The sequence below is a fragment of the Vidua macroura genome, chromosome 1, assembly GCF_024509145.1.
Source record: "Vidua macroura isolate BioBank_ID:100142 chromosome 1, ASM2450914v1, whole genome shotgun sequence".
Lineage (NCBI taxonomy): Eukaryota > Metazoa > Chordata > Aves > Passeriformes > Viduidae > Vidua > Vidua macroura.
Window position 1 is genome coordinate 52,013,884 of NC_071571.1, and position 13,226 is coordinate 52,027,109.

A 13,226-nucleotide genomic window follows, 5' to 3' on the forward strand; every position below is an offset into this window, starting at 1 on the left:
GGGCGGTCGCCGCCGGCTGCGCCGTCCCCGCCGGGCGGTAGCCGAGGTCCGCGTCCCTCCCTCCCGCCGGGGCTGGCCGGGGACCGGTGCGCCGGGCGCGGGGGCTGCAGGCGGATGAGCGCGGCCCGGCGGCGACTGCGGATGAGACGGGCGAAGGAGCTGGTGCCGTACTGCCTGCTCCTGGGGCTGTCCGTGCCCCTCCTGCTGCTGCTGCCGCTCCTCTGAGATGCGCCGGGTGGCGGCTCGCCCCCGCCGCGGGGGGACGGGCGGGAGGAGCCGGCGGCAGCCTCGCTCCGCCGCCCGGCGTGCGGCCGGCGGCAGCAGCAGCAGCCCGAGGCACTGACGCCCCGGCGCGGGAGGATGAGGCGCTGGAACGAGCTTTGCGGCCGTGCCACCCAGCCTGCGCCGGCGGGCGGGCTACCGCTTCCCGCGGGGGGGCCCGGCCGCGCTCTGCCCCTGTACAGGCTGTGATGCTGCCGCGCTCGCCGCTCCCCCGCCTCAGCTGACGGGCACTCGAGCAGAGCCGCGGCGTCGCAGCTTTCCCTTTCGCCTTCCAAAGTTGGGCTTCGGTGGCTCGGGGTCGGGGCGGCGGCGCCTCCGCCCTGGAGCGGCCCCGATGTGCCCGCGGCCGCAGACCCTATCACCGCAGCCGCCCTCCTGACCCAGCCCCAGCGCCCGCGGGACGGCCGCTGTAGCCGGGGGCAGCTGTAGCCGGGGGCGGCCGCAGCGCTCGCGTTGCTGCAAAGCCGCCGCTCTGCGGGGCGGAGTGTGTCCCCGCCGGCTCGCCGTGCGGGGAGGCGGGCCGGGGGCCGGCTGAGATGGGAGAGAGCATGTCCAAGAGGCTGAAGCTGCAGCTGGGCGGTGAAGCGGAGATGGAGGAGCGGGCTTTCGCCAACCCCTACCCCGACTACCAGCCCCAGGGAGCCGTGGCAGCCCCCAGCGCGGCGGACGCCTACCGGGACAGGGCGCTGCAGCCGCCGGCGGAGGAGGAGTCCCTCCCTTTTGGCGCCGATGGGAAGGTGAGTCCCGGGCGGCGGGCAGGCGCCGCGTCCCGGACCTGGTGCTCGGCCTCACTTGAGGGTCGCTCGCTCCCCGCGGCAGCGGCGGCCCCGCGGCGCGGGCGGCGGTGGGTTCCGCCCCGGGGCGGCTCCGGCGGGGCGCGGGCCCGGTGGCGGGGGCGGCGGGGCCGCCCGCGGCCTGCGCGCCGGCCGAGCTCCGGGCGGCCGCCGCGGCCTCGGGGGCGCCCGAGGAGAGGGAGCGGCGGGGTGAACTGAGGGAAGGAGTGGGAGCTCAGCCCGGCCGCACGGCTCGTAGTCGGCGGCAGCTGCTCTTAATTCAGGCTGTTTGTTTTACTCCGATTCGGGAATGCACGCGGTGCCCTAGCTGGAACGCTGAATAGCAGAACAGCTATAGCTGCTCTTACCACGGTGGTTTGGTGTCTCAGAAGAAGTTGTCAGCACAAGTTGCCCGAGTTTCACCAGAGAAAACGCATAAGGGAATGGAAAAAATGGGCGCCCATCTAGAAAAGGAGAGTTTATTCTTGGGTAAGAGTAACACTTACTCAGGAGGTGAAGCTAGACTGTTTTCACTTGTTTATTTACTGACATGTGCATTTGTATAGGTTCAGGTGCACCATGATAGACACTTGGCAGTCCGTTCGTGCCCGCAGGTCTGCCTGGTAGGACTGGTCACACAGGGTTTGCAGTCTTCCTGCTCCACTTATCTCCTTGATGCCACGTGGTGCTGTTTGGTATACTATGAGTGTCTTAGGTTCTGAGAAGCTCCTCTGGCCTGGCCTGTTACCATGCAGGCTGGATTAATCTGAAGAAGGAATGCTGGAATACAGACTTTGTCATTCAGCCTCTCTGTGGCCTCATCCTTCAATACTGTGCAGCTTTGTCATCTTTTGCATGGAAAACATTGCATGGTGACACTGCTACAAGTACAAATGCATTGAGGGTGGGAAGTTAGCTTCCTAAGTCTCTTGATTGTATGCTATGATTAATTAAGGAAAGCTGTTGATATCGGCTCTGTATTTTTCTGCTTGTGGCAATATGGAATTATCTTGACTTACTGATAGGGTGAGACAAGGATGGTGATGCCCAAGTGGGAGGGACATTTCTCTGACCATTGTAAGTGCCTGCAGGAGACCATCAGCTCACCATCAGTCAAGGCAATGAAAGGTTTCACAAAGTTGTTTATGACTGAGGTTCATGAAGCTGTATGTGGCTAAGCAGAATGCGCAAAAGAGAATGCTTTAGGGCTTCAGTGTCTAACTGTTGCAGTTAATTGCAGCTGTCAAAAGCAGAGCATTTGAGAAGGTTTAAAAAGCAAGAGTAGGTTCAAAAGTGGAATCTGCTTTGTTTTGTACACAGCTCCCTGGCAGTATGCTGAGTGTTGGTAAAACTATTTTTTTTTCCGTGTGGAAGAGAACTGTTATTTCTTTGTTCTTTTGCATCTGGCTTAGTCTATAAAAATCATCCAAGTATGATGCATTCAAGTATAAAGGCAGAGAGGAGATGGCAGAACCGCTATGGCTATATATTGTTGTTAAATTGGTAAAAAACATACCAAGTCCCTTGTAGGCCAGTCATCTTGTGTACCTGCTTTAAATCCCATACTTTATGTCCATATTTTAAAAGAGAAAATACTCCTTCATTTGCTGCTGATCTAGATGGACTAAAGCTTTCTCAAGTTAGTTAACCAGAAGATTGGTGAGGTATCAAAAGAAGATGAACATCCTTAAAAGTTCCGTTTTAGAGTGTACTAGCTCTATTGCAGAATAGTTCAACTCTAATTCACTTCAGATTTGATTCTTGAATTAATCCAAATTGAGAGACATTCTTCTGTGGCACAGCTGAAATTTTCTAGCCCTGTGTTCACATTAGGAATGCCTGTTAAGCTCTCCTATGCATGAAAATGGTGTTTTACAGTGTGTGCAAATGTTTTTTCCCAGCATCAATGGTGGATGACATTCCTTTTTAGGGAGTGGCTGAGTGATAGTCAGCAGCTATTTGTGCAGGTGTCTTCAGAAAATATGTTAGAGCACCTGAGTAGTCTTGTATTTGATAAAAGGTGGTGTCTGGGCTCTGTTCAGGAGGATAAAGTGCCTCTGGAAAAAAAAAATCTTCTGTATTGCCTTAAAACCATGTGACTACAGCAATTCTGTGCATTTTATAGGAGAAGGCAGAAGCAAATGTACATTTTCTTTTGGTTTTGCATCTGCAAAATCTCAGGAGTCATTTTACATATTTCTGGGCTAGAATATAGCTGTGAGTATATTTATGTGTTTTTATGTTCTTTGAAGTATTTGCATGCTGTCGCTCCTAGTACTATCCTTTTGTGAGATTTCATGATGGGTACTTTTGGGGTGCTTTTGTTGTTGTTGTGATTTTCAGTTTATGTTTTAGTGTTTGTTTTTTTTTTTATTTAATGACTCCCATTCCATCAGAGAAATGTCTTTGCTTGCCTAAAGCCCCAGTGAAGACAAAAGGACTTTACATAGGCTAGGAAGTCTTTTCTATAAACTTCTGTGCAGAAGTACACAGGTTTCCTAAAAATGAGAGCATCTTTCAGAAGGCCTCAGTGCAGTGCATAGTTCCTTCCTCCCATCTGCTGCTGAATTGAGCGAGGAGCGCTGAGTGACTCATGTAATGACAGCCTGAGGTGTGCAGGGCTCTGCTGTTGTCATGGAAGGCAATGCATTATTAATCCATTGGATTTCTTCGTCTGTCGTGATTGCCATCTAAAATTCACCTGGTTGATAAAAGGACAAGAAGATCTTCAAGGCATTGTCTGAAAGGTGAGACAATTGGGACAAAATTCTGCATGTGGAAGTGTGTGTGGGTAAAATTTTGTTCAGAAATCTTGAAGGTTTGGGAGTAGGAGAAGCAGAATTTGAGGTTGCTGATTTGCTTTCTTATAAATAGTCACAGTAAACACTGCAGCTATCTGTGTGGGCTCTGCTCATGTAGTTGAAATTCACTGTTTTCATAACTAGATATCTTCATCATTAAAGTATCATGAACTTAAATTGCTTCTGTAACTTGTCTGAGAAAGCCAAGGTAATAATTCATCAGACAGCATTAATTCTAGATTAATAAGAAGCATAATTTTAAATGTAAACCTTTGTTTAATAAGTGATGTTTAATATTTCAATCAAATATACATCCTGTAGCCTTTTTCCTTTTCATATGGGCCCCATAGAGATACCTTAGCCTAAAAAGGTACCTATAGATATTATCTCAAAGTGGTCAGTCCAAAAGTTTTCAAAATGGAAATGTAGGTGGTTGAGGGAGGCAGAGAAATGAATAGACTCATAACAAAGGACATTCCCTAGTTCTTACTTCCCTAGTGTGGTAGAGAGTTAGAAAGCTCTAAAGGATTTCCTGGGAAGGAAAAGGGTTAAGAGAGCTTGCTGCTGAGGGGTGGTGATGGCTTGTTCAAGGATCTATTGCCCCTGTCCTTGGAGCCACCACAGCCATGTTAGCTGCATTTATAGTATAGGCAGGTGTGACTTGGGATTCTCCTTCACACTGACTACAGGCCAGTGACATGGGAAAGAAAGACAGCCTGATATTATCTGCTCAGCCAGGGGAAGGTGGAAGCCTAGACAATGATCTACATTTTGTGGCTGTGCCAAAAAAAAAAAAAGAAGCATCCTTGTCATCAAGAAATTAACACGATCCCAGCCCTTACTTTAAGATTGTCTGAATTTGTTGTGGAATCACAAGACCAAAGCAAAATTAGATTCAAACTTCATGGATTGGTCACTAGAATCCCTAAACTTCAACTTCTTTTTTAGGCAAATTCTTTCTTAATATGTTTTTTTCTGACTTGCCATTGTGTTCTAAGAATATTAGGAAAAAAGTGGTATGTATACAATGCCTTGTTAGGCTTTGCAAGGGACTTCTTACAGGGAACCTATTTAAAGATAACTATGCTCATTGGGAAATACTATTAATGGTGATATAGAATATTTACTTAGATTTATAATTTGGGTGATTTAGTAGTGTTTAGTTTGCTAATGCTTTCTCAATCTCCTGTTACTTCTGATAATTCCTTTATGTGGCTTTCTTCCTTCTCCTGTAAAATATATATATATATGGATTTTTGTCATAGCCTCACTTGTCTTCTCCCTTTGTTTGTTTGGTTTTTTTTTTCTTTTGGTTTGACTTTTGTTTGTTTGGTTTTTTATTTTTGTTTTGTTTTTAAATTTTTTGGGGGATTGTCTCAATGGGCATTTTAGTTATCTCACTGGGAGCAGCAATTTCTCTGTGTTCTGGGACTGACTCAGCAGCAACTTATACTAGTGGGAATTATGCAACTTATTGCACTGGAGGCAAAATTCAGCCTCCAAAGCCACTAAATAATTCTTCCCGCTTTTTTCCCAGAGATGTGGGATGACGTAGCTACATTTCTTGAGTTTGTTATTTTTTTGACCATTTTCTGGCTCCGCAGTTCAGGCATGTGCTGTTTTCATAGGGGACTCTGAAACAAACAAGGTTTACAGTATTCTCTGTGATTATTCAAAAGGAAAGTTTGTTTTGCTTTTTGAGAGTCTTGGTGAAAACTGAGCCTGAAAACCAGTCTGTTGCACTTCATTGTCCCTCACTAACTCCTAGCAGTTGTACACAGCCCAAAAGGAAGAACTGCTGCTTCTTTCCTACAGCACAGGTCAGCACTGAACACTGCTTAGGGCTTTTCTGATGCTTTTGTAGTGAAAGCCTCTCCTGCTATTCAGGAGGTGACCACAGATTTAAGCCTGTTTGGTTTTAGTCAACCAGTTCTGAATGAAAATAGTCCGTAATATCAAACCCCCAAGTTCTGATGAAATTGTCGCACATCCATCCATTCTTCATCAGTTTCTAGTTTTATCTTGCAAAACCTGCATGTTAATGGGTTGTTACTCCAGCTAGTTGTGTGGGCAAGTGCAATAGCATGTACTTGCTTCCTGGTGAAAATAAATTTTATTTGGGTCTAACTGCACTGACCTGCTGTCAAGCTCAATATGTGAAATATGTCTGCTCTCTGTGCATTGAGGTAACTTAGACAGAATTGGTAGATGTTTTAGCTTTTTTTGCAACTTGAGCTCCACCTAAAAATGTCACAGCTGGGCTAGACACTTCTGTGTAGGGAGTGACTTTAAATCACATTCACAACAGACTTTTATTTTCTCAGCTTTCAAGAAGTTGCATGTTGGTGTTAGGCTACCTGAAGGATTAGCAATTTTCAGTATTGCTCTTTTGCTTTATCAGTCTCTATTTCCCAAAACATAGGATATCTGTTTATTTTTGTTACCAATAATCTGTAGCTTTTTGATGATTCTTTTTGATGATCTAGATATTTAAGCTTTGGATTTTTGCTGTCTTATAACCAATGAGACATATAACTTCTTTCACACACAAATGCATTAGAGACACAGTCTTATTTCTCACATGCCTTAAATAGTTCTTTCTATAATTTGTATGTTTGCCTTTTAATGATGCATTTCATGCCCTTAAATCCTCTGAGAGAGGGCAGTTACTGTGTTTAAAGCCTCTTCCTAAGCTGGCATTTGTAGGAGTGTAGGAATTTGCCTACAGCTATTGATTTCTCTATTTCTTCTTCCTCTCCCCCTTCTTTTTTTACTTTTTTTCCCCATTATCATGTGTATGGCACTAAGTGACAGATCACTGAAAAACAGTGCAATGTGTTGTACAGACCGTAATATTTCAAAGCATTTATTAAGCATGTGGTTTTGTAGAACTGTCATTTGTTTCTGGAGGACCTGTCTGAGAAGTAATCAGGGAACCGTGTTTCAGAGGCTGGGTGATGAGTTTCAACAGTATCTGGTATTGTCTGAGAAGAAGGCACTGCTCTTGGAGCTGTAATACTCTTACTTAGGTAAAAAATAAAGTAGAACTTGTTCTTCTGTGCAAAAAGACTGGTCACCTCCTAGCAGGCCTTGCTAGATTCTGCATATGGGATCCTACTGCCATCCCTTCTTGTCTGCTTTTGCAGGAACTTGTGGAGGTGAGTATGAGAGCTCATCCTGCTTCAGTAGACCCATGCTCCAATGCATGGGTGTGAAACCTGGCTCCCTTAGAGTCAGTGGCAAAGTTCCCAATGATTTCTGTACAGCCAGGATTCCTCATTTCAGCAGAACTGTGAGTTTCCCCTACTACATTCTTCCTTGCCTGTGTCTGTCATGTCCTTTCTGTAATCTTCTATGCAAGTTTGGGTTTTGAATGAGTTCTTGCTCTGCAGTACCAACTTGAGCTGTATTTTCTTCACTTTGGCAAAGACAACACAGCACCATGTTATGTGTTCTGTTCTACACATCACCAGCAATAAAGTGAGGTGAAATAAAAGTGTATTTGTTTGGGAGGTAGCACAAGGTCATCTCCTTTCTACTTCTGCAGAATCAGTTGCTTACTTCTGCAGTCTGGTTTTCCATGTAGCATCTGTGCCCAAAAACATGATGAATTAAAATAGGGTTAAGAGCAACACGGTTGTTTTGGCAGCGGGTGGTAGCAAGAAAATTGGTACATTGGCAACTTGTGAGGAAGCTGTGAGCTCAGGTCTCCATTGCCCTGCTGTGGCTCTGCAGAAGTTCTTAGCATAGATGTCATGAGCAAGTAAATGCCTAGAGGTGTTTTTGAACAACGCATGGGTATCTAAATGTCTTTGACAAATGCATATGTGATTATTCATCCCGTGTCTGTCAAACCAGAGTGTTACTTTTAATGACAGAAGGAGTGCCATGGGGTCTCAGGGTTACATTGTCAGACTTATATCGGCACTGTGACATTTGGTGCAAATGCACATGCTGACTTTAAAGTTACATATTTCTCTTACCTACCAGAAATCATGATCTACAATACATACATAACAGCTGCTTATTGCCTCATCTGCTACTGGTTCTGGTTTGTTTTAATGCTATGGCAGTAAAGCTGCGTATGGCTGCAATGGTCACACAACAGTTGGTATGTTACTGTAGTGTTGACTGCAAGTAAAATGTTTGGGGTTTTTAGGAGATTTTTATTTGCATCATTATGTATTTTTTATAATAACAGAATCACAGAATATTCTGTGTTGGAATGGACCTATAACAACCATTGAGTCCGACTCATAAGTGAATGGCCCATATGGGGATCAAACCCATGACTTTGGTGTTATTAGCACTGTGCTCGAATGTAGGTGTGTAGTTCTAGTGCTGAATTTACAGAAGATGATGAGTTAAATTCTCTTAAGAAACCCTACAAATTAAAGAAAGCAGATAGGGGAGACAGGTATTGCTAACAAGGACAGCATAATTTAGACATTTTGTGATTAGTACCAAAGGTGAGTGATGTTACATAAATACTTGTGTCCTTTACATTTCTGTTGGCTTTGGAAGACTTCGTATTGGATTGTAGCTTTGCCTGCTGTCTCACTGCAATGGAAAAAGTGATATGGTTCAAATAAATAGCAAAACTATTAATTTCTGAAACAACATGCTTCATTTTTTCTGCATTACTTTTGTGCTGATAATGAGCCTTTTTAGTTACCATAGCCAATGTGGCACTATAATAGAGCCAATAAGCCTCTATTTGGTATAATGAGGAATGAGCTCTTTTTTTGTGTGTGTGTTTTGACAATATGAAACTTGAGCAGTGTTTGGGATGATAATGGTTGTTTTTCTACAGCAGCAGAGGAGTAATGCAGTAGTTGAATTCCTAGAGTGACCCTTTTCTAATTAAAGATACTCTTCAGGTCCTGCTATCACCCAGTCTGTTGTGAACCAGAAGTAAATGTGCCACTGGATATCAGAGATCAGGCTTCCTGGTTTTTGTTTGTCTCTACAGGAATAACAAGTCACCTGCAGCAAAGGCTGACTGCCAGCTGGAAACATCCTCTTGAGATGAATGTACTTCTGATGAAAATCAATCTCTGCTCCACACAAGTGTGCGTGTTATGCTCAGTTGTAATGATGCCCCAAGATTCCTTGAAGGAAGCTTTTAAATCTTCTAAAGCCACCTTTCAACATTCATTTCTTTGTCTAATTAATTTATTCTAGTGCATGTAAACATCTGTTACAAGCTTATAGGGGAATCTTATAAAATGATCAGTGACAGTGCTCGGTTGTGAAAGCTTCTGAACAACCAGAAAAAAAGAGAGGAGTAGATAGCTAGGGAAAACTTTGTTCCCACTTATGACCTGTTCACACTGATATAAGTTTGGGAGTAGCCTTGTTTGGGCTTACAGATAATTATAAAAATATTAATAAAAATATCCTTTAATCTTTGCTTTTCCAAGCACTAAACCAAGATAAGTAAGTTACAATTCAAATTCTAGAGAGAGGGATTACCAACCTGAGCTAAATTATTTGTATGGGACTGAGATTTCAATGCAGAGCCCAGGCATCCTGATGTCCTAGTATTCCCCTCCTACCTCTAAGGAATTTAATCTGGTGTTTGATATAAAATATCCCAATTTGCTTACAGCAGGTGTATTGTCAGAACAAAAAGATAACCAGTTTGTGACGTGCAGTAGGTAAATACATTTATTTGTATTGTATTGTCTGAAGCCTTAGTTCACTCTTGTCAGATAACCTGAGCTCTATGCCTGGATGCATCCATGTGAATATCCTCATGCTGTTTCACCATATGCCTTAGCATCGGCATAGCTGTCTTTTGAAGGAGAGAAGCCCTGCCCTTGAGGAAAGTATTCCTTTGTGTTGAGACCTCACTGATCTAGTCAAAAAAAGGAGGGTGGTCAGGTGGTGGTGATGTGGATGCATAGTACAGTTCCATAACAGAAAGGTGCTTAGCACCATATTAAGGCAGAAGAGTAACAGGCTTCAGATGCCTGCTGTGTTTGGTTGCTATTTCTAGAGATATTGGGGAAGATTAAGGTGTTTCTAGCTTGTTTCTAGAATGATATGTGTTCAGTGTGAGATACAATGGCACAGTTTCCTTCTCCCTTCATATCCTACCTTGGATATCCTTAAATGGATTTGAACTAGTCACCCTGAAGATTTCTGGTGTATCAGAAGCCTTGTGCAATTTTTAAATCTTCCTAAATTCTTATTCTGTTGGATGGATGTTTGAAATCACTGATTTTTATTTGAAGTTCCACTCTGAACAAGAGTACAAAATGTGGTACATCATGAGTAATTGGTTGCATGGTGGCATCCAGGACCTGTAATTTATCCAGACCCACTTTTGGAATGTGCTATAGTCAAGCAAGATCTTTCCATACTACTGTGCTAATTTCCATGTTCCATAGGCTTAAAGGAACATATTTTCCCTAAAAGTGTGCATAATGAGAGAGAAAATGTTGGCAAAAATAAAGTATCCTGTTATATATAATGTATTTCATCCATATAAACATTTTTTGGTCAAAAGTCAAAGAAAGCAGTGTGTAAAATCAAAGATTGTTTCTTTGCCTTCGTGCGTGAGCTGAAGATGCTGAGCTGCTTCTGCTCATCTTCTTTGGTTTGATTGTCTTGAGTAATCTGTACAAAAAGACTGGTCACCTGGTACATTTCTTTTCCTTGGGCTATTTCCTGCTCTGTAGTGCTACAAAGGATGTGCCAGGGTCCTTGTGATGAGAGCAAGCACTTTTAACACAGGGTTTGTGTTGTTTGTCCATAACATGGTCATGGTACCAGGACCCTGATAAGAATTACGTGCTGTCACAGTGTCCATAGCTGCTCATTGTGTGACTTTAAAAAATGCACAGGTAACTTTAGTCTAATGTAGATACTTGTAACTTACCCTAAAATGTAGTCAGAATGCATTTACATGAGACACACTTAGGATGAACCACCTTGATTCTGCTCATTGCTGTATGTGTTATTTATTTCCTAGTTATTTTTTGTTTGATTGATTTTGGTTTGGTTTGGTTTTCTTCCCAGACAAGAAAGTGGAGCAGGCACTTTGCATTCTTTAATTTGTTTCTTTTCTGGCTCGTTCCCTGTCTCCTGCTTTCAGGTCAATGCTCGATTCTCAAAACGGATCCAGGCAAAAATCAAGGACCTTCTGCAACAAATGGAGGAAGGGCTGAAGACAGCAGATCCACATGACTGCTCTGCCTATACTGGCTGGACTGGTGAGAAAGACAGAATTTGAATGAAATGTATTTGTTAAATGATGTAATTGGATTTTTTCACAGGAGATTCTGGTATTCTTATAGGAGTGGCAGAAATACTCTGGGCATTTTTGTGAGTTGCTTTTCCTTTTAACTCTGGAGCCTTGGTCACTACTGTCTGTAACTTGCATTGACTTAAGTAGACAAAGATACAGAATGATAATTGACTTTTGTATATGGAGATCATTGTTTTGCAAAAGGAGTGGATTTTTTAAGGCTGCTCTTTTACCTTACGTCTTGTTTCTTTAAATTTGCTTTTAAAAACGGGTTATTTTTCACGTTTTCCTGTTCAACAGGCTATTAGTTAGCAGTTCTCGAATGGTAACAGTGTTTTCTAATCACTGGGAGTAGATGGGTGGGGGGAAATATGTTCTGTGGCCAGGAGCTTGTAGCCTTCAAATCTGGAATTTGGGTAGTTTGGCTATTCTTGTTCTGTCTGTACAAAAATGGTAAAGTGGTTGTGTGAGGAGGGGGAATGTAGAGGTATGGTTGCAAGACTGTGAATATCATGAAGAAAATTAGGTGTGTGCAGGTGATGGTTATTGCTAGGGACCATTTTTCATTTAGCATTGCATCACTGATGCTGTCCAGATGTAAATGAGCCCTTCTAATTGGTGTGATTTAACCCCACCTGGCAACTAAATATCATACAGCCAAGCGCTCACACCCTGCCTCTCCTACATCCCCTCTGCCATAGTTGCATAGGGAGGGGATAAAAACAAAAAAGATAAAACCCCTGGGCTGAGATAAGAACAGTATAATCGTTGAAATAAAGTAAAATAAAAGAATAAATGTAATGGAACCAACAATAATAATTACAATTGTAATGAAAAGGAGAGAGGGATAAAATGCAAGAGAAATGAGTGATGCAGAATGCTTTTGCTCACCATCTGCTCACTGAAGTCCAGCCCATGCCTGAGCAGTGATTGGTGGCCTCCAGCCAGCTCCTCCCAATTTATGTACCCAGCATGATGTCCTGTTGCAGTGGGATATCCCTTTGGCCCCTTCCTGTCAGTTGTTCTGGCCATGGTCCCTCCCAGCATCTTGTGCACCTGCTCTCTGGCAGAGCGTGGGAAACTGAAAAGTTTTTGATTTAGGGTAAGCACTGCTCAGCAGCAACTAAACCATCAGTGTGCTATCAGTGTTATTCTCACACTAAATCCGAACCACAGCACTGTAGCTACAGAGAAGAAAATTAACTATATCCCAGCTGAAACGAGGACATTGATCCTTTAGGCAGAGCCTATGGTTTTCATGTCTGATGCAGCCCACTGTTCTTCAAGTTGCTAGAACATGTCCATCTAGGCCTGTTAAGTGTGACTTTGCTGAATAGAATGGCATATTCTGTTCCTCCTCTTCTAACTCAAGCTTCAGGCACCATGTGTTTGAAATGTGTCCTCAGGAGATCTATTCTTTTATCTCCATGTCATGAGTGGGGAGTACGTTGGAAAAGCTCTCCAGCCTTCATCCATCCTTAGGCTTAAATCTGGCAATTAAAGGGTAAAATTTCTTTGCTTTCTTCTTGATGTTTTGGTACAGATGGTGCTGTGGGTGGATGGGTGGGGAACTTTTAGACAACTCAGGCTTAAAAGATAGACATGTTTCAGGGTCTGAAAGTGACTGGCTGCTGAGTGTGTTCAGATCTCCAGTGGTGGGCTTTCTCGTGCTGACAGTACAGAATGGCTCCGAGGGAGTTATGTTCTGGCACAGTGACTGACAACTGAAATTGTGGCTGATAAACCAGAGCATACTGAAAGTGAGTCATAAGGTAGAAGTAACACAGCCATCATTAGCTGAAACAGGAATATAGATGAACAAGTGACGTTGTCTAATAAGTGTGGGATTTTTTCATCCTGTAGAAGGATTGCCAGTTACATCTATTCCAAGCTGTTAACTTCTTTCAAGGCTCCTGTGGATATGGTTTTGAATAAAAGTATTTAAATTACCTGCTTTTTAAAATTCTTAATGCAGATACTTTTCCCCCAAACTTGCTCTTTGCTGCATTTTGCTAATGTGCAAATCAGAAGGTAAAAGTAGTGCTGTGAACAACTGCCCTGCTTTTTGTGTACCAAGTCTAGACAAATCTTATTGGCACTGCAGTCAAGAGCACT

At 43.6% G+C, this 13,226-nt stretch overlaps 1 protein-coding gene across 2 annotated transcripts in view; it reads left to right on the top strand.

Moving 5' to 3' along the window:
• Positions 1–335: 335 nt before the first annotated feature.
• The window catches only part of LANCL2 (LanC like glutathione S-transferase 2), a 32,949-nt gene continuing 20,058 nt past the window's right edge, over positions 336–13,226 (top strand). The window contains exons 1-2 of one of the 2 annotated variants that reach the window (XM_053986950.1): positions 336–1,019; positions 10,959–11,076. In XM_053986950.1, the coding sequence (XP_053842925.1) occupies positions 819–1,019; positions 10,959–11,076 (319 nt within the window). In that variant the 5' untranslated portion in view covers positions 336–818. Of the gene's footprint in view, positions 1,020–1,461; positions 1,545–10,958; positions 11,077–13,226 lie in introns of those variants that run through there. The other variant, XM_053986957.1, reaches the window with a different exon arrangement.